We start from the raw sequence: 22,661 nt of genomic DNA, 5'->3' as shown, positions 1-22,661 counted from the left end.
ACTTTAGAGCTCATCAGGGGTTAATCACTGGGGAACTATTTGCTGTAAAATAGTGTCAATGAGTGGCACCTCTAAATACTCTGCATCTCTTCAAATGCTCCAATCCACGAATACTTATGTCAGCAGAGCTCATACATCATTTCAATGTCAGTAGAACACTTGCCATTCAATTATTTCATCTGCAAGTTAAAAACCCATTGCTGTTCCCTCTGCCATAGTTGTTTTTATCATTACCTCCTCTTACCTTTAGTGGATGCAATCCAGCACCTGACAACAAAAGTCTTCAAAGCATTGACCAGTAATCAATCAGTGTTGTACCACTGGGGCTTCCATCTTCCCATGAGTAATGCAGTATCTATGTTCTATCAGTCGTGTTCTCAGTTGGCGTGAAGTTTGACCGATGTACAATTTACTGTACAGACATTAAATTAAATATATCACCTGAGTAGAAGCATATTGGGCTCATTTTTGAAAGAGAAGGACACCCATCTTTCAACATAAATCAGAAGATGGGTGTCCTTCTCACAGGGTTGTCCAAATCGGTATAATCGAAAGCCGATTTTGGACGTCCCCAACTGCTTTCCATCGCAGGGACAGCCAAAGTTCAAGGGGGCATATTGGAGGCACAGTGAAGGCGGGACTAGGACGTCCTTGACCCAAAATCGAAAGAAACAAAAACGTCCCTGACGAACACTTGGACGACTTTACCTGGTCGTGTTTTTCTTACGACCAAGGCACAACAAGGTGCCTGAAATGACCAGATGACCACCGAAGAGATTCAGGGATGACCTCCCCTTACTGTCCCAGTGGTCACTAACCCCCTCCCACCCTCAAAAAACATCTTTAAAGAGACAAGATGGTGTCTTGAGGAGAACGCAGCAAGGCGCCTCTTCATCCGTTTTCCTCTAACTTGAAACTTTTTACCTGAGTAAATGCTGAAGAGGAGGGATAAACAGCATGTTGGTCCTGCTACGCCTATGAAACCAGTGGGGCCGATGGATCGCTTTGCACTGTCTGGAAGCTTTTCGGGGCTGGATGCCTCGCTGCTGGAGGGAGCGGTGGGAGGTATCCCGCACCCCCAGCTTGAGGCTGAGATCTCACTCAGCCCTGACAAACAGAACCCTCTGACAATGACAGCGGTGAAGCTGCAACAGGGGTGGGAAACCCCTTGTGTTACAGACCAAGGAGTGCTTCCTCCAGCAGGGCCTGATTGCAGCGTGGATCCGTCGGATGTCATCAGTGGAGGCAAGGTATCGGGGACAGCTAATGTGTTGGCAGTCTCCAGAGCAGTAGAGGAGAAGCAGCTATCGGGTCAAATGCCAGCTGAATTCACATCACTTAGTAAGTCTTTCTTGCCTGCTAAACTAAGCATTATTACCTTGGATTCAATTTGGGAAGCTCTTATGAGCTTAGAAACTTCTTTTTCACAGAAACTGTTACTGGTGACCCAAACTACTAAATTGCCATTGGAAAAAATTTTAATCTTGGAAACAAGAACACTAAACATTGAGAAAACAATAGAAATGAATAATGACAATATAAAATCTCTTCAACAAACTGAGTTCAACTTGATAAAGGAAAATATGCTACTACACTATAAAACAGAAAATTTAGAAAATCAACTAAGAGCTAAAACTCTAAGGTTGATTAATTTTCCTAAAATTACATCTATTGCCCCTTTAATAACTTTCAAGAAATATTTATCATAAGTACTGAAGATCCCTGAACAGGCTTATCATCCAGTATCTAAGATATATTACTTGCCACCATTTAAAAGGATAAAGAAAATATCAATCAAGTTGAACAAGGAGTAGATGTTTCATTTGACATATTGAATCTTACACAAACAATTCAAGACGAGATTTATTTATTTATTTATTTGTTGCATTTGTATCCCACGTTTTCCCACCTCTTTGCAGGCTCAATGTGGCTTACAATACATCATGAGTAACAGAAATACATGAAAAAGTATACATGTAATGATAACTGTAGGATTTTGGGTGGTATGATAATGATAGAACATAACAGTGTTTCAACAAGTTAAACATATTAAGAAATATATAAGAATTGTATAGGAAAGTATACATTAGTAGTAGTTACAAGATCTTGGGTATCATAATGGTAAAAAACATGGTGATGTTTTGGCAGTATGATATAGTAGAGGTACTACACCAGCAACTTTAATTGTAACATTTGTTTTGGAACTGGACCGTAATTGTATCCTGAAACAATTTTTTTCGTCACAGGGATGAACTCTTTATGAACAATAAGATTAGAATATTTCCTGACATTGCAAGAGCAACTCAAAAGAGACGTCAATTATTTTTAAAACTTTGACCCCGGGTCCTACAATTGGGTGGTTTATTTTGGCTTAACTTTCCCTGTAAATGTGTATTGAAAGTTAATTCAGTTAAATAAATCTTTTATGACCCTACTCATTTGAGTTCTTTTTTAGATTCGAGGGTTGCTATAACTCCTAATCTACAGCCAGTAGTATTATCATCATTGACTCCGTAATTGTTATCGACAGGGCACTTTAAGTTCTCTTCTTTATTTACCTGCTAATTTTAATTAGTGGAATATTTTTCATGAAATTGTACCTTGTTTTCTTTCCTAAATTGTGGACTAGAGAATGGAGGGGGGAAAAGTTTTTCTTTGTTTCTTTAAAAATATGTCATGCCAGCCTCAGATGTCATACTCAGGTCCATCACAACGGTCAGATGTCATACTTAGGTCCATCACAACGGTATGCAGGTCCCTGGAGCAGTTTTAGTAGGTGCAGGGCACTTCAGGCAGGTGGACCCAGGCCCACCCCTCCCCACCTGTTACGTTTGTGGAGGAAAAAACGAGCCCTTCAAAACCCACCACAAACCCACTGTACCCACATCTAGGTGCCCCCTTCACCTGTAAGGGCTATGGTAGTGGTGTACAGTTGTGGGTAGTGGGTTTTAGGGGGGTTTGGGGGGCTCAGCACACAAGGTAAGGGAGCTATGTTGCTGGGAGCAATTTATGAAGTCCACTGCAGTGCCCCCTAGGGTGCCCGGTTGGTCTCCTGGCATGTCAGGGGGACCAGTGCACTACAAATGCTGGCTCCTCCCATGACCAAATGGCTAGCATTTGGTCGTTTCTGAGATGGACGTCCTTGGTTTCCATTATCGCCGAAAATCAGAAACAACCAAGTCTAGGGTCAACCAGGGAGGGTCCTCTTCTCTGCCCCAGTTCAAAATGAAAGAGTGGGAGGCACCAATACATGGTCCAAGATTAAATAATCTTTTTTATTCCTTAAACACAGTGGGAGTATTCTCAATACAATATCTGCACGCAGTAAACAGGATGCACTTGACCAAAAAGTTTCAACACAAGCCGTGTTTCAGCAACTATGTCTTCTTCAGGGGACCTCAAAAAAATCATAATAATTTTGCAACAATCAATGAGAATAATATATGAGAAGGGAATAGTTAAAAAAGGAAAATTCTCATTGGAAGGTCAGAGCAGTCCGGGATACTCTTCAAAGGCTGGTGGCCTTGTAGGCTGTGGTCCCAGTGCTAAGCACGGAATGGGGCCTGAGTTGTTTTTCCAGCCTTTATCTGGTTGTTCTCTAAAGGATCAGACCTTGAAAGCAGTGCTTCTCGTGGCTTAGCTTCAGGACAGGACATTCCCATATTACAGGCTCTTTTATGCAGGGAGTCTTTTCTACAGTTTTGTTTAGGACAAGGTGGAACTCCAAATGATTCCTTCCTTCCTCCCTAAGGTTGCGTCATCTTTTCATGTGAATCAATCAGTGTCTCTGCCAGTGCTATGTGACCAGTCTAGGTCGGATAAGTAGAGGTGTCTGTATCATCTGGACATCCATAGGATTTTCCATAAGTATCTGCGTGTTACAGAGGACTTTCGGTGCTCTGATCACCTGTTTGTCTTGATAGGTGGCTGAAGGAGAGGCAAGTTTGTAGGCGACTATTGCACGTTGGATTAAGGCAACTACGGACTACGGACTTTTCCTCCAGAAACGTTGCCAAAACTTTTTAAAATCCATATATGCTAACAACTTACTACATCTTCCAGCAGTGAGTTCCATAGCTTAACTATTTGTTGAGTGAAAAATATTTCCTCCTATTTTTTTCAAAAGTGTTTCCATGTATCTTCATTGAGTGTCCCTTACTCTTTTGTTCTTTTTGAAAGACGAAAAAATTGATTTACTTCTGCTCATTCTACACCACTTAGGATTTTGTAGACCTCAGTCATATCTCCACTGAACTGCCTCCTTTCCAAGCTGAAGAGCCCTAAACTCTTTAGCCTTTCCTCATATGAGAGGAGTTTCATTTCCTTTATCATTTTGGTTGCTCTTCTTTGAATATTTTCTAATTCTGTTATATCTTTTTTGAGGTACTGTGACCAGAACTGAATGCAGTACTCAAGGTGAGGTTGCACCATGGAACGATACAGAAGCATTATAGTATTCCCAGTCTTATTTACCATCCTTTTCCTAATAATTACTAGAATCCTGTTTTCCTTGACCTGGATTCATCTCTGTGGCAAGGTGTTGGTTGTTTGGTGCTTGTGCTCTGTGTCTTGGCTCTTAAGGAAAAAACAAACAAACTAATTACTGAATGTATATATGTACACAAGTGTTAAGTTTCTTTTGTAACTTTAGTGTCCAGATCAGCCTTGTCCGGGCTCTGCTATGGGTTATTCCAACTCTAGGTGGCAGCAGCTCAGAAACACTTAGTCATGAGATAAAGGCAGTGAAAATGAGATGGGTTGGTTGTGTGGTATTTTCTCTTTTCTTTCCTTTTCTAACGGAAATCTGCTTGGCTAGGCATAGACTGGCTTCCTGGCGATTGCACAGCCCACTTACAGGCTTACTTAAAGCTCAGTTGTTCTCAGTCTTCACCTGCTGAAAGGAATGCATAACCCATCTGTGCTGGTCTAGAGGAACTATAGGAAAACAAATTAGCAGGTAAGACCTAATTTCTCCTTAAGATAGAATTTCTACAAAAAAAAAAATCAAACATCTTGCAGACACAAAGCAAGGATATACTTTTAATATTGAACAATGTATCCTTATAATACCTGACATGGCATTTGAAGCCTGAGTGTATTGTAATGCGCATATAATCATCTCCTCCTTCTCCCTGTAGCGAGACCTTGATTCTACCCAGAAATTCAGGACTGGCCTAAAATCTCCCTCCTGGAACTGGATAATATCATAGCTCTGCACACAGCAGTTATAGTTAGGCTGTTAATACTTTGTTCTCTGTGCCCATTCTCTGCAGGAGAAAAGATGATCAAATAACACAGAGGGGATCAAAAATGAATGGCAGCTTGAACAGCCAGAGAAAAGATAAATGGAAGAAAAAAAAAGAGAGAGAAAGCCTTTGCAGCTTTCAAGTATTTTTTCACGTGTTCTTTATAAAGTCCAATGTGTACTTTCAGGCAAGGGAACATTCATGCCAGCTGCAGCAGATAAGCTCCAATTAGAATTTTGGGAAGAATTCCAAAGCCACGTTTGGCTTACAGCAGAGACACCAATTTATTAAAATTGCAAGAAAAAAGAAAAGCTTGAAGGGGATCAAAATGGAATTCAGCAATCACATCATTTCTAGATGTTGCATGATGTTACCCTACCTGCCAAAAAAGGGGGAGGGGAAGAAAATGTCTTTTTCCTAGAAATGTTTTTAAAGTGGGGATTTTGAGAGACAGTGGGGCATATTTCCAAACTATTTAGACTTACAAAGTTACGTGATAAGCTATGGAACCTTTGAGCCCCGGTGGAAAATGGGAAATGCTCTAGGCCATATAAATGATCATCATCATTTTGCACAATTTTCTAACAAAAGAGCTCAAAACAAGTTATATGAAGTGTTTGCACCATTATAACCTACTGCAACACATATGAAAATTGATATTGTAACAGGGTCAGAACTGAAACAGGCACAGATAGTAGAAGTAAGAAAAATATGGGAGCATTAAAGAGTTTGGTACAATAGAAAGGGTGTGACATGGTGACAATTAAAGTGCTATAATGAGCTGAGGATTGAAAGGCTTATATGTGCAAAAAGCAATCCTGCTGCATTTGGAAATTATTCAATGTAAGTAGTCCTTCTGATGGCAATAAGGTGAGGTGTGAGATGATGACCAAGGAAAATTTATAGCAATAAAAGAGGGTTTCTCCAAAAATTTCCAAAAGTGCACACAGCAAATATATTCCAAATATTGTTTATTCAAATTCTTCAAGAAATATAAAAAATATCAGAAATTATATCCAAAAATATGTCCAAAAATATATAATGGAGCTCACAAAACAGATCCAAAATTATGATGAATCTTCAATGTGCCTGTTTTAAGCCATAGTAATTAACATGCCAAACTTCACTTCATAATGAATCTTTTCCAACAGGACCCGTTTTGCCAGCTTATATGGCTTCAACAGGGTCAAATATTTATTTATTTATTTGTTACATTTGTATCCCACATTTTCCCACATATTTGCAGGCTCAATGTGGCTTACATAATACCGTAGGCATACGCCAAGCCGGTAAATAATAAATACAAAGTGGTATTATGGTAGAATAAGATACATGTGTTACAGACACATTTGGGAATCGTAGAGAGGTGGAGTTGCGTCGAGTCCATTACTAGCTTTAGTTAGTTGTGTAGCAGGGTTCAGGCTTTTAGGTTATGAAAGTAAAGTATGCTTTTTTGAATCGGTAGGTTTTTAGTGATTTCCTGAAATTTAGATGGTCATATGTTGTTTTCACGGCTTTTGGAAGTGCATTCCACAGTTGTGTGCTTATGTAGGAGAAGCTGCTTGCATAAGTCGATTTGTATTTGAGTCTTTTGCAGCTTGGGTAGTGAAGATTTAGGTATGTTTTTGTTGATCTGATTGTGTTTCTGGTTGTCAGGTCTATGAGCTCTGTCATATATCCTGGGGCTTCGCCAGGATAAAGGATCCTATATTACATGCATCAAATTTAGAAAACTTGTGCATGGCTCGGAGACCATTTCACATGTCCAAAATGGTGCTGTCTGGAAAATGTTGGGAGAAAACAAGAAACATTGCAAGGGTAATTTCTGCTGCATATCCAACTGTTCAAAGAGCAGATTTGGAGCAAGCCTGGTGGTAAGTGGCAAGGAGTGTCATAGGAAGGTAGTTACGTTGATTGTATGAGAGTACCCCTGAGGCAGCAACTGGTAAAACATGGCGTTTGTAGGGATTGCTGTTGCTAACTTTATGCCAGAGGCACTGCCAGTTGCTGGCATGCTTATCCATTTGGACCCCTGATGCAGGCAATTTATACAGAAACACAGTGGTGTACTGAAGGCGGGGCAGTGGGGGCGGTTTGCCCCGGGTGCACGCTGCAGGAAGGGGTGCAGGGAGCAGCTGCACAGCTGTTGGCTCCACTGGTTCCCTGCTCCCTCTGCTGTTACTTCCTGTTCCGGGACAGAAGGAGCAGGGAACCAGCGGAGCCGACAGCCACGCGGCTGCTCCCAGCACCCCAGCAGGTGGGAAGAATGCACCCGGGGGGGGGGGGGGGGCTTGGAGGTGGCAATAAGGGCTCCTGTATTAACCTGGCAGTAACCAGGCAGCACTACTGCTTTCGACTCCTAACCATGACTCTCTTACTCAACACCCTCACTTAACACCTCTACCACTGCAATTTCCCCACCCCTAGCTGTCTGTTCATCTGTCCAACTTAGGTTGTAAGCTCTGTTGAGCAGGGACTGTCTTTTCATGTTAATATGTACAGTGCTGCGTAAGTCTAGTAGCACTATAGAAATGTTTAATAGTAGTAGTAGTAGCACGTGGCATTGCCTGATTACCACCACGCAAGCCATTTCTGGGGGGTTTCTTTTTCCCCCCAAAATGACGCGTACTTGGGGCGGGACTACCACCGGCAGCCACATTGGGCCGGCGGTAGTCCCGAAAGAACGTGTGTTAAGCCCACGTTGGGTTTACCGCCACTCTGTAAAAGGGCCCCATAGTAATCTATGCAACTTTGTAAGTCAATGTGCTTTAAAAATGAGCTTCATATTAACATGGTAAATGACAGCAAATAAAGACCTGAATGGTCCATCCAGTCTGCCCAGTCATACTCATTATCAATTCATGATTAAACCAACAATGAATGTGATATAAAATACTTGGTCATTATCTTTCTTTGGCATTTCTGGGCATAGACCATAGAAGTCCGCCGGCACTGTCCTTACATTCCAACTACTGGAGTTGCTGTCAAAGCCCTCTCCAGCCCATTCTAAACCAGATTGCCATATGCGGGACACAGACTGTACAAGTCTCCCCAGTCCCAGCCTTAGTTCTAAATGGCCGGAGTTGACACCTAAGCGCCACTTGACACATCAACGTACATGCAGTCATTTAAGTTTTGTTTTGTTATAATATCCATTTTCTAATTAGAGAGCCTCTGTTCATCCCACGCCTTTTTGAATTCTGTCATCATTTTTGTTTCTACCACCTCCCTCAGGTGGGCATTCCAGTGATCGACTATCCTCTCCATGAAAAAGAATTTCCTGATATTACTCCTAAGTCTACCACCCCACAACTTCAATTCATATCCTCCAGTCTTACCTTTTCGCCTTCTCTGGAAAAGATTGGTTTCTATGTCAATAACTTTCAAATATGTAAACACCTGTATTATTTCTCCTCTGTCCCTTCTTTCCTCTTGGGTATACATATTAAGGTCTTCCAGTCTCAAACAACTTTTGACGCAAGCCCCATACCATTTTTGTCACATTCCTCTGGACCACTTTAAGTCGTTTTGTATCCTTAGCAAGATATAGACTCCAAACCTGAATGCAACAATCCAAGTGGGGCTTCACCAATGACTTGTACAGGGGCTTCAACACCTCCTTTCTTCAGCTGGTTATGCCTCTTTCTATGCAGCCTAGCATGCTTTTGGCCACCACCTTGTCACACTGTTTCTTCACCTTCAGATCCTTGGATAATATCATTCTAAGGTCCGTCTCCCTGTCTGTGCATATCAGCCTCTCACCTCCTAGCACATATGGCTTCTTTGGATTTCTACTCCCCAAATGCATCGTTGTGCACTTCTTTGCATTAACTTTTATCTGCCAAATATTAGGCAATTCTTCTAACTTTTACAGATCTTTTTTTCATGTCTTCAACTCTTTTGTTTTGAACTCCTTTGAGAGGAGAAGTTTCATGATCTGTAGTTGTAATGAGTCATCTTATGCGGTATTAGTTATGTTGCTGTATGAAGCCATTAAAGTTCCAAGGTCTTTCCCTTTCTTTTGAGTTTGCCTTTAAGTCATAATTTTTAAGCAAATATAGTATGAGTTAATTTTATGCATATCATGCCAGTAATGAACTTCACTCCTAAGACAGAGTATGTGGAGTACGATCTCACTCCAATTTACAGCTAATGATTGTCATAATAATCATTCTCTCTCTGGTGTTTGGGAGTCATTGTGCCATTAGTGTTGGAGTGTGCAACACTGGGATAAAGAATACACAGAGCAGGACTTCATATAAGCTGAGGTAAGTTGGCGCATCACAGCATTTCAGTTTTAAATCAGCCTGTCTCCTAAGGGGAAATAATTCTATGAGGCATATTTTCAAAGCACTTTGGGAGGCTAAGTTCCATAGGTTTCTATGGAACTTTGGGAGGCTAAGTGCTTTGAAAATGAGCCTCTCTATCTACCAAAAGGAATTCACACGATCTGCATGATTTTGAGTTAGTCCCGGGGCCTTGGTCATGTAAAATGGTTTTCTCACAATTACAGCATGAAGGAAATGTTTCATAGGTCAGCCTTTTTGGCTTTCTTTCTGACTTTCTTTTTTCTATTACTGACTTTATATGCAAGACAAGTCATACTTTCTGTAATCAAGCTGCAGTGCAAATATGCAAACAAAACACTGATTTGAAAAAAGCAAACACAACATTAGGTAGCACATTTAAAAAAAAGGAGAATATATATATAAGAAATTCCATGTAATTGTGAGTTAACTAAAAAAAAAAATATATATATATATATATATATATATATATATATATATATATTGTATATATATATATATATATTTTTTTTTTTTTAGTTAACTCACAATTACATGGAATTTCTTACCAGAAGATATGGTCAAGGTTGTTAACTGACTTCACAAAGCATGTATACAAGTTCCTGGAGAAAAAAGTCTGTAATTCATTATTAGCCACATAGTCTTGAGAAAGCCATTGCTTATCCATGAGAGTGGTAACAAAAGGGTGGATTTGCTTTTTGGGATCCTACCACGAACGTACCTAAATCTGCACTACCCAAGCTGCAAAGGACTCAAATACAAATCAACTTATGTGTCCAGTTTTTCCTACATAAGCACACAACTGTGGAACGCATTACTAAAAGCCTTGAAAACTATCAACGACCACCTAAACTTCTGGAAGGCATACCCTACCGATCCAACAAAAATGCCTGATCTCTGCAACACACCAAAACTAAAGAACGTAATGGACATAACACAACTCTTCCATTGTACGATTCCCTAGTGTGGCTGTGCCACATGAACTTTATCTTACCACAACATCACTTTGTATTTGTTTACACCAGAGTCTGTAACACCTCTCCGGTACTATGTAAGCCACATTGAGCCTACAACTAGTTGGGGAAATGTGGGATATAAATAAAACAAATAAATAAAATAAATAAAGTACTTGACCTTGATTGGCCACATACCTACTGTCCCTGAATGTAACTCTCCTTGAGCTGCTACTGAAAAGGCATTCGCTAAATCCAGAATCCCTTCCCTCCTCTTGTTCCTTGTTGAATAAAAGGATGTTGAACTTGATTGACCTGTGGTCTGACCTAGTTGACACGTCTTAAGTTCTGATGCCTGGTAGGTGTCAATAGATTTAGGGGTCCTTTTACTAAGGTGTGCCAAAAAGTGGTCTGCGCTGGTGTAGGTGCGTGTATTGGACATGTGCAGGTCCATTTTTCAGCGCACCTGCAAAAAAAGGCCTCTTTTTTAAAGCCGAAAATGGACATGTGGCAAAGTAAAAATTGGCGCACGTCCATTTTGGGCCTGAGACCTTACCGTCACCCATTTATCTAGCGGTAAAGTCTCATGCGGCAACAGTGTGGTAATTGTCTATGCATGTAGAATGACAATTACTGCCAGGTTTCCGCCATGCACAGGAAAATAAATAAAAATTATTTTCCAGTGCATGTAGCGGATGCGCATAAAAAACAAAATTACCACCTGGACCACATGGTAGCCAGGCGGTAACTCCAAATTGATACATGTTGGGCATGCGTAGGCGCCTACGCGGCTTAGTAAAAGGACCCCTTACTGTCTTTCAGACTGCTGTGTTATATAAGTGACCTTTAAATGAATTTCTGTTGTTTAACTGTATTGTTTAGAGAATAATCAAACCAACTCTATAAAATCTATAATTGAGTGCCAGGGCAGTTAAGTAAAAGAGGTGTGAAGAGGTGCTGGGGATGTAGCTAAAAATTAAATAATGAGTACCAATATTTAGCACTATCTCCTGGATTCTATATATGGTGACTAAAGTTGTGCATGAAAATCAGCGTGCATAGCCAATTTGCACATGCAACTTAATTGATTAATGAGCCAATCAGCACCAATACTTGGCTGTTAACAACCAATTATTGGCGTTAATTGGGATTTACGTGTACATTATATTCTATAACGCTGTGTGCGGAACTCCTTCGGTGTGTAATTTCAAGGGACATGGATGGGGTATTTTTGGGGGCATTCCAGGGCATTCCCAGTTATTGAACATTGTTACAGAATAGACTCAATTGGTGCCTAAAGTTAGGCATCATTTATGTGCTTAGCACTATTTTATTGTTAGTATGGGATCTTTACTAGAATAGTGTTCAGCGCTTACATTTTACAGCACCGATTTGTGGCACCATTTATAGAATCTAGTTCTATCCGGTTAACTTTAAGCAGTTGGGTAAGATAAAAAGATACCTCTCCTGAAGTTAACTGGTTAATGGTTTTGGGGTAGTGTTTGACTGGGCATTTTCAAACAGCTACACCTAGCAGGATATCTTTTTGAAATCTCCTTGAGGGATGACTCATCTGGATACCTTTAATCTGGATATCCATTGGCTGAATATTGACCTCTACTTATGTAACACGGCACACACACACACACACACACACGTTTTGCTTTTGAAAAGGAGTCACATAGGATTCAGTATCCAGATAGAAGTATTTAGCCCTGCCTGGATGGACAGCTTTCAAGGGCTCTGTGATCACCTGGCTATCCTCAATCCCCAGTATTTTAAAATGTGGAGATCAGCATGGCACTTTATGTGGCAAACAGCCCTTTCTTTTCTAAGAGTGTTATCCAAAGAGACTCTGATAGGGCTGTCTGCAGTTAAAAGAAATCAGTTTCTGTTATGCTGCCTTCTCCTTATCAAGTGAACTGGCAGCAGCTGACCTCAGTCAGTTGTAGATTGCAAGATGGAAAATCTGATCTGCCAGGTTGCAGATACTGGTTGTAGAATCAAGACTTCACTGCAGCTGTAATTTAGAACATCAGTTCTATCCTTCCTGTTACACTAACAAAAACAATTTGCAAAAGAAAAACAAGTTGGCAGTAACCTTTTAGACTAATGAACATTTGAGATGTAAGATTTTCTTTTGGGGCTTTAATAAAAATAGCAGTGTGATGGAAAACGTAGAATTAAAGGTCAATGAAACAACCTTTAGGTGATAAAAAGTATCAGCTGTAACATTTTTAATGACCTTTATTTCTACCTAAAACGTAAAGGTCAATCGAGTGATATTGAGGTTTACTTTGACAATCAACATGGGAAATCTTTTCAGCCCAGACAAGTAAAAGACTGGCAGATCACTAAGCAATCACACTGTTTATACAAGGCTGTCTTCATCCTCTCCTACCGCCCCCATCAACAGTCCCCTTTCTCTTGATTCTTTAAACAATCTGGTCAAAGTTTGCTATTTACAGATCAAAGTCTTCTAGATTTTTTTTTAAATCACGATCCAATGAAACCCGTGGATCAAAATGGGTTTGAATTAAATTTGCTACCTGAATTTTCCTTGGATCTCATATTCAAATATTGTCTATGTATACTACCAGTCTATAGCAATATTTTTCATCCCAGCATTAAGCCTCCATTGGGTGGAAATCTATTTCAAAAATATTTAATATGAATATCTTAAAAATCAGATTGACTATGAGGTACTTCAGACTTGAAAAATAGAGCTCTATAGGGCATTTAGGAGACCTAGAAAGAAGATCTATATGAAATAAAAATTAAAACAAAATAAAAATAATAATAAAGAAAAGAAGACAATATTTGTTTGCAATCTAGAAAATATTGATGCTTATGTATTGGAATATTTAACCAATTAGAAACAAGTGTTCACCCCCAAAAATATGGAAAACAAATGTAGATGACCATATCCAAATTAAGTGTGAAGAAAGAATGTCTTTCCTTATGATGCTTCCAAAATTTAGCACTTCAAAAACATTTATTCTTCCTACATTGTGCAAACCTACGTCCCTCACCATTTTTCATCAGAGTTTGACTTTTATTCCTATGTGATGCACATGAAGAAATCATTCTTCTCTTTTACTATTCATGAAGGACCATTTTAGATAGAATATAGAAACGTGTTCAGTTCTGATGGTATTTTATGAAATGGTCTGTCAGTGTAGAACCTTTCCTAAAATACATACAGGACAGCATGTGCATGTGGTAGCTAAGGGGTGAATTCTTTATATGGGGCTGAAATTATCGGCATTGACAAAAGTACTTTTCTATGAGCAGCGCTACTATTTGGGTTTCTGCCAGGTACTTGTGACCTGGATTGGCCACTGTTGGAAGCAGAATACTAGGCTAGATGGACCACTGGTCTGACCCAGTATGGCTATTCTTATGTTCTTAAAGTTTGAAGCAGTTTACAGAATAGCGCTTGTAGCTGGAAATTGTTCCTAACTTTAGGCACAGTCATTTGCACCAACTTATTCTATAACAACATTCATAAATGCTAGAAACTCTCCCATTCCACCCATGATCCTCCCATTTCTGCACACCCTTTTTTTACTCACATGTAAAATTTAGGCACAGATCTTACTCCTAAATTTATACAGTATATTTACAACTGCAGGAATTCTACACAACTGTGGAGCACAGAATTTGCACAGAATTCCACATGCTTGTGTACAATCTGCACTCTAACTGGCCTCCCGCCGCCTGCTGTAACTGTCACCCCCCAAGCAGTGATTGCCCTGCTACTCCCCACCCCCGAGCCTACCTGAGTATGCTTTGTGTATGGATGGGGGAGGGAGGCTGTAAAAAAGGTATGTGGGTGGAGGGAGGGAGGGAAGGAGGCAAGGGGGCTGTAAAGATGGATGCTATGTGTGGGAGCAGGGAGGGGGCTGGAAAAAATATGGATGCTAGAAAAATATAGATGGTATCTATGTGCAGGGAGAGACTGTAATTTTGGTGCATAGAATTTTGAATTATTTTGCCCTGAATTTTGATTTTTTTGATGCAGAATTCCAGCAGGAGTGTATATTCTAATTAAATCTAATTAGTGCTAATAATTGCTTGTTAAAAAGGCAATTATTGGTGCTAATTAGCTCATTATTTAATTAAATTGCATGTGCAAATTGGGAATGTGTCAAAATTTGCACATGCAAGTTTTGATGACTTTTATAGTATTAGGTTTAAATATGGCAGAAGCCTTCATTTTGCCATTGCAAATGCAGAAAATATTAAGAGGCAACTTAAATGTGTAAATACCGACACTTGTTTCTGTAAAAGGGTATTTCTGACCTGCACATGTAAATACTTATGTCTACCATTTTGGAAACCTATTCATTTAAATGCATCTAATTAAGTACAGAGACTACAATCTTTCTGCACTTACAATTTTGTGGGGGAAAAATAATGGCAGATTCAGGAGGAGACCTCCCTGAGTCCCTCCTATAAATGGCTGCCCAAAACAAGAATTTTAAAAAAATCTATACATGTCGGGAGCAACTGTAAATTCTGACATGCATTTCCTTCCTGAAATGGGAAATAAATATGTAGATTTTGAATCCATTCAAGCCCCATTCCCTTTCCATCCGTACATAGTACTGTATAGATTTACACATGTAAATACTGACTTTCTAAAACTGAGTTTTCCTTGAGTATCTGAGATACATGTATAAAATGCCATATAAATCATAACTAGAGCTTCTAAAATCAACACCTTATCATAGCATCTGAAGCTTTTATAAGTAGAATTTCTGAAATTTACATGTTGATATTTTTTTTGTACATGGGGCTAATTTTTTTCTCCTCTCCGTCCCTAGGTCAATACACAGATGTCACTGGAAGCTGTAACTTTGAAACACCAGGGCAAAATTGGACTACTACCTGTGGGCTCACACAAGATTCTGATGACAGCTTTGATTGGACTATAGGCAGTAATGTCGTCATAGGACAAAGTGGCAATATAACAGATCACACACCAGGTAAAACAATGTTTCTCAGTTATGCAAAGCAATTTAAGTTAGAGTGAATGAGCACGCTAATGGTCATTGTACAGAACTAACAGTCAAGTAAACTCCTGGGATTATCACCAGATTCTAACACCAACTCATGTGGGACCTTTCTGTTTCTGCTTATTTTCTAGGCTCATTTTATTCAGGCCAATATTCAAAGGGACTTATACATTTTAGTGATACCTGTTAAACTTATCAGAAGAAAAGTTCTCAATATGGGCTACTGTTAAGATGTCCCATTTTATGCAGTGAGACCTAGTTATTGATAACTGGGGTTAACAGTAAAATAACACCTCTTAATGGTAGCACACGTGTAAATGATCAGAATGCTGGCATGGATATGCATATACACACACATAGCTGGTGTCTAAATACAATGTGAAAGTGAGTGTGCACAAGGGGGGAACCATATGAAAGTAGAGGATGACACAATGATGAATACACCAGGGAGGTGAAACAAGATACTTTTTTGAAGCACCAGAGAGGAAGGCCTGACACAGTCCATGTTTCAGCGGTCGCAGCCCACTGTCTCAGGGGTCACAATCAAAACATTCAGGGCACTCAAACTGATGAATATAATATCTGGTGTAATGGCAAAACACAATAGAGCAGCAGTATCTACAGCATTGTGGTATCAGTACAAGGAACCATGAGACACTCATGTCATTGTGTCATCCTCTTTCTTTTGGTTCCTTTTGGATTTCCTTAGAGGGTGTCTTCCTGCTTCTGCTGTGGACATTTCTTGGAGTCTGGATGGGACACAGTTATGCATGTAAATTATAGAATGCTATAATTTATGCACATGCATTGGCAATTTAGGCACAAACATTTACACTAAATAATTAGCCTAAAATGTAGATGCTATTTGCCCTGCTACACTAGTATTCTATAAAACAAATTAAGCACATGGAACGCTTGGTAGATATCATTAGATTTGCTGTCTTTCAAATTGTAGTGTTATTTTTTAAATGTGCTGCTTGGAGAATAATCAAGATCAACTCTGTTAAGTCTATAAATGAGTGCTGGGGCAGTTAAGTAAAAGAGGTGTGAGGAGGTGCTGAGGATGCGGCTAAAAACTAAACAAAGAGTACCAATATTGACCACTATCTGGTTAACTTTAAGCAGTTGGGTAGGGTAAAAAGATACCACTCCTCAAGTTAACTGCTTAACGTTTTTGGGGTAGTTTCGACTGGGTATTTTCAAAGAACTATACCTAACAGGATATCTTTTGAAATCTCCTTCAGGGATGACCCAACTGGATATCTTTAATTGAATATCCATTGGCTGAACATTGACCTCTACATATATAACATGACACACACACAACGTTTTGCATTTGGAAAGGGTCATACAGGATTCCGCATCCAGATAGCATTCTTTAGCTCTGTCCAGAGGAAGAGCTTTCAAGGGCTCTGTGATCAGCTCATAAATAGGCCCCTCCTTAGCACCTAAGAAGAGGAGCACTGTTATGGGATTATCACCGTAATGCTGAAGCAGATCAAAAGCATTTCTCCTAGCTCTACCTGTAGCAGCAATATTCATCTGCTTTCCATATAGCTAAGCAGTTCAATTTAGGACAGAAAAAAAAGCTAACAAACTGCTAAGGGGCAATTTTATAAATGGATGCTTACAGTTATTGCTAGTTCATGGCTTGTTTGCAAACAGATCAATTTCTGGGCCCAAATTTGGGTGCTGTATATAGAATCTAGGTGATAACTTATGGCTCTACCTGTGCTGTGCCCTAAATCTGCCCCGAAGATGCCTACTACAGAGTTTTATAAAAGAATATGTGTTTTTCTATTCATGCATTCTGATACACACATGGTAATATATAAGCTACTTTTTATATATGTGTACTGTCATATAAATATGAAATACCTTTATAAAATTACCCCTATAGGGGTAGTTCTATATGGAGTCGCCTAGATTTATGCTGATATCAAGTTATTTATGCAGGTATGTTGACACATACACACGCACAGGACCATTTTCCAGCTACATGGTATTCTGTAAGTACATGCCAATATTTGATGGTGCGTACTTTGCAGGTGGATATTCACATGGATGGAATTTGGGTGAAGCTGAGCCCACATAAAAAACTATAATGTATGCGCATTCTTTAATAATCTCGATGCCAACACTAACACCAGCTGTATGGCTGCTGTAAGTGATTGCAGCTAAAATATTGCTGTGTTTTCAACCTATTTCACTAGTATCCTGTAAAGAAAACCGGGCGCCTGCTTTTCCTTATAGAATGCATTTCAAAAAGGTGCATTTTTGGCACCTAAAAACAGAATTTTAAGTGGGTAATTCTATAAAGTGGACACTAACCGGCCGATATTGAGTGCTATTTAACCAGCCATCTAACTGCTAATATTCAAGCACTGGTCGTCTAAGTTTAGCAGTAATCAGACCTCTTATATAGCAGTCCTACCTTTGGCTACTATAAACATAACTGGCCGGCACTGAATATTCACACAGCCAGTTAATATGTAGCCAGAAAAAAAAAAACAGATATTCAATGCTGATCACCAAACATGTCCCAGCATTGAATATCCGGGGCCAGCATAGACTTCGGCACTTATACGGGCTGCCTCCCGAGGTCTGAATATCGAGCCTTAACATTTACATACCTGTTATGCACATAAATGTTTAGAATACCAGTATATGCATACTTACAGGGGTAATTCTCAAAAGATCATTTGCTGTTATAGAATATTGGTATAAGCCTGCATTTATGTACCTAACTGTAGGCACCAACACACCAGCCAAATGCCTGGTACAAATGCTCATGCCAAACTGTAGGCAGTTGAGCATTTAACTGCAAGTATTCTATAACCCAGTGTTTCCCAAGTCCAGTCCTGGAGTACCCCTTGCCAGTCAGGTTTTCAGGATATCCACAATGAATATGCATGAATTTTATTTGCATACACTGCCTCCATTTTATGCAAATCTCTTTCATGCACATTCATTGTGGATATCCTGAAAACCTGACTGGCAAGGCGTACTCCAGGACTGGACTTGAAAAACATTGCTATAACCCATGTGCATACCCTAGATCCGCCTATGCCCTTCCCAGATCCATGCCCTCCTTGCAGTTGCCTGCTCTGGAATTTTCACGCGTGGGTTATAGAATATTGATTAGTGGCAGGAACAGACATCACTGCTGATTACTGCCAATTACAACTAATAATGGGTTGTTAATGCCAATTAGCAGCCTACTAGGTAATTAAATTATGTGTGTATAACTGAACTTATTCTATAAATGGAACGCAAGATAGCTAGGGAGTCCAAAGTACACCCAACAAAGCGAAAAAACAAAAGCACAAGGAGCCTTCGAGGGTGGGAGTGTCAACAGTATTTATTAGTCAGACCCGACACTGTCCGTGTTTCCTGCGAAACCACCTGTGTCAGGGGTCTATCAGCATAGACGTTGTTCAGTAATGTCAAATCAGTCAATATTTCTGGGATAAAAGTCTCAAAAACATTGAAAAGACACTAAAAAATGTGATAGCGACAAAAATCTTTAAGCAGTGCCCCTCATGAGAGAAACCTGTGGGACTGATTTCACGTTATTGAACAACGTCTATATTGATAGACCCCTGATGCAGGTGGTTTGGCAAAACATGGAACATGTCAGGTCCCACCATTGAAGGCTCCTTGTACTTTTGTTTTGTTCGCTCCTATTCTATAAATTGCATGCACATTTTAGAATTAGCTGATACTTGCTAAAGTTTTTATATCGAATTGTACAGTGAGTTTACCATAACATGGTTTGCACGCTCATTGGTATTCAAGATGTCACTCTCTTGACCCCTGAGGTAGGAGCTTTGAGCACCAAAACATGGCCCATGTTGGGTCTCCTTCCATTAAAAGTTGTGCGTTATTCCAACCTTGGAGGCCCTTTTGTGCTTTTTTGTGTTGCCTGTTGGACTTGTGTATTTTTGGACCCTCTCTTCTGCTGCATGAAATTATTTAGACCCTTATTCAAGCTGTGATGAGTAAACTTCCAATTATAAAAGAAAATTTCCTGCATTATATACAACGATATGTTTCTAGAGGCCTCCCGGGCCTCTCAAAGGCCCCTTTTTCAATTATTTTATGTAAATAAAAAAGAAGAAACAGAGCTGATGAAAGCACTTTGATAAGAAATCCCAGCTATCCTTTCATAAGGAATTAGTAGTAGTACAAGACTGTATAAATAGTCACAGATATGATAGCAATCTGTAGTGATGGAAACACTGTCCTGGTCTGGATATTGCCAAGAATACTGCAAGGAAAATTGTAATGCAAGATTGCATACGGATTGTATAAAACTCAGCCCACAATAAATGATATGTTTTGGTCTGTTCCGATAAGATCAGTGTTGTCTAGTTTGCAAGCAGCCAAGTAATGAGGGTCACAAAGCATGTCATGGAGTCTATTTGCAATAAAAAGAAGCATATGCCACAATTTCATGGAGTTAATTGGAAAATGTTTTTCAAAGCTTTGGTGAGTTCAAGGTACATATAAATGATGAGCATCACAAAAGCCTATGCAGCTCAGGCAAGATAAAGAAATACACCTGTTTGTCATTTACATTGGTGAGGTGCCAATCATGCCTGGGTGGAAATACAATTATATGGTACATAGAAACAGAGAAAAATGTAGGCAGATAAATAAAGACCATATGGTCTATCCAATCTGACCATCCATGCCATCTACTCTCCCTATCACTCTCTTAGAGATCCTTTGTACTTGACCCAAGCTCTCTTGAATTCAGATTCTGTTTTCATCTCAACCACTTCCACTGGAAGACCATTCCACGAATTCACCACCAACTTTCTGTGAAGAATTATTTCCTCAGGTTAATCATACTTGTCATAATAGCAAAGTACTCAAAGAAAATAAAACAAAAAAACATTTCTGGTAGATAGAGATGGGATGATTTAGAATAACTGATTTGGAGCATACAATCTATGAACCCTCTGAACTACAATAGTGCAAAAGATGAAACGCTATGTAAATACAGGTATAGCTTATTTTTTCCTGATACCTTATTTTCACAAACTGAAACTCCACCTTGGATATCTTCACAGCTCAGGACAGTATGATTGAGATCAGGAGGGTAGGGACATTGGGAAACTGTACCCAATAACACTCCTGTGATAGCGTGAGTGAGGGTTCAGTGCTGAGCCTTCACAAAACAGCAAAGTATGGAATGTAAACAAGAATTCTTTATTTCTTAAACCAAAATATACTGAAGTCTGTTTACATAGTAACAGAGTAAACATAGTAACATAGTAAATGATGGCAGATAAAGACCTGTATGATCCATCCAGTCTGCCCAACAAGATAAACTCATTTTACATGATATGTGATACTTTATATGTACACCCGAGTTTCATTTGTCCTTGCTTTTCTCAGGGCACAGACCATAGAAGTCTGCCCAGCACTGTTCCTGTACTAAGTTTTGAAGCTAACGTTGAAGCCCCTTAAAATTTACACTCCAGCCCATCCCTATCTATTCAGTCACGATCAGGATGTAGACCGTAGAAGTCTGCCCAGCTCCTGTTTTGTTTCCAGGCGTCGCCACCCAATCTCCGCTAAGATTCCATGGAACCATTCCTTCTAAACAGGATTCCTTTGTGTTTATCCCACACATGTTTGAATTCCATTACCGTTTTCATCTCCACCACCTCCCGCAGGAGGGCATTCCACATATTCACCATCCTTTCCGTGAAAAAAATATTTCCTGACATTAGTCCTGAGTCTGCCCCCCTTCAACCTCAATTCATGTCCTCTAGTTCTACTGTCTTCCCGTCTCCGGAAAAGGTTCATTTGCGGATTAATACCTTTCACATAAGGTTGCTTGTAAGGTCTGATCCCAACACATGATGCAACAGTTTAAAGAGAGCTTTACTCTACCCTATCCTGGCCATACAGGTTAAAAACTATCAGGAAAAGACCTCCTACTTCGACAGTCTGAGTGTGTTGGTTTCGTGATATTGGGTTGGTATCAACAGTTTCCAACGTTGGGAATGTATATTTGGTAGGACTTTTCAAATACTTACTGATTGTAACCTGGAGGTTATTGCTGAGGCATTAAAGGGTGGTCTGGCCTAATTAGAGAAGACATTCTTTGAGTTTTTGTTTCCATCTCCCCTGCTGGTTTGTGATGTTCTCATATGTTAGCAAGGAATTAGGGGTGGTCCAGCTTCTTTAATGGTCATCAACAGTGTATGTGGTGCAACCATATTTTCTATCAAATGGGTTGAATAAATGGCTGGGTGATTAAGTTCATGCAGGGTGTATATGGGAATCATTATACAGGTGAGATCTATCTAATGAAGTAGAAGAGCTAGCTGTGTTGGGGCTAGGCCCCTTGATATGGCTGTGCCTCTCACTCATTGACTAGAATGCTTGTGGATGCATAGATGATGTTATGTATGATGGCCACCAAAAAGTGTTAATATTGAATGATGTATGGGATATGGGTTGGAGATGCAATGGTATTCTTTGGTGGATCACTCCTGAAACAAGAATATTGTAACATGGACCATACAAGTAGAGAATGACACAGGGATAAAATTTGTCCCCGTCTCCACCCCGTCTCCTTGGGTTCTTTCTCCTTCACCACCCCGTCCCTGCAGGCCCCATCTCCATCCCCACCACATCCTTGCAGGTTCTGTCCCCATCCCTACCCTGTGGGCTCTGTTCTCATCTGTAGAAGCCTCGAACACTTATGATTTTATATTTAAATCTTTTTATTAAAGTGTAAAAAGAAACAATATGCTGTGCGACTGTTGTGTATAAATTACAAATAGAAAACAATAATAACAATGAGTTATAAACCCTCCCACCACCAACAACTTCTGCCTTTCCAACCCCAACAATAGCTGACTTCTACTACCCCAAGGAATCCTAATCCACCCTGTTAAAATGTCTAGGGGTACAAAATACAACCTGTTCTGTATGCTCTACAGGGGAGAAATATGTCCTATGAAGCACTGTTATGATTCTTTAATCTGTGGATGAATTAGAAGTTATCAACAATCTCAGGACTGAGTCTAGCATCAATCAAACATAAATAACAGCCTAGTTCATTAACAAGTTTCAAAATAGAAAGTGATACAGGGACAAAGTTTGACCCCG

The 22,661-nt window shown here is 39.7% G+C and overlaps 1 protein-coding gene across 1 annotated transcript in view; it reads left to right on the top strand.

Moving 5' to 3' along the window:
• The window catches only part of MALRD1 (MAM and LDL receptor class A domain containing 1), a 787,803-nt gene that overhangs the window by 463,085 nt on the left and 302,057 nt on the right, over nt 1-22,661 (top strand). Inside the window, 1 exon segment of the mRNA XM_030202038.1 lies at nt 15,336-15,497. Coding sequence (XP_030057898.1) covers nt 15,336-15,497 — 162 coding nt within the window.

The sequence above is a fragment of the Microcaecilia unicolor genome, chromosome 1 (genome assembly GCF_901765095.1).
Source record: "Microcaecilia unicolor chromosome 1, aMicUni1.1, whole genome shotgun sequence".
In the NCBI taxonomy this organism is placed as follows: domain Eukaryota; kingdom Metazoa; phylum Chordata; class Amphibia; order Gymnophiona; family Siphonopidae; genus Microcaecilia; species Microcaecilia unicolor.
This window is presented reverse-complemented; position numbering and strand designations above follow the sequence as displayed.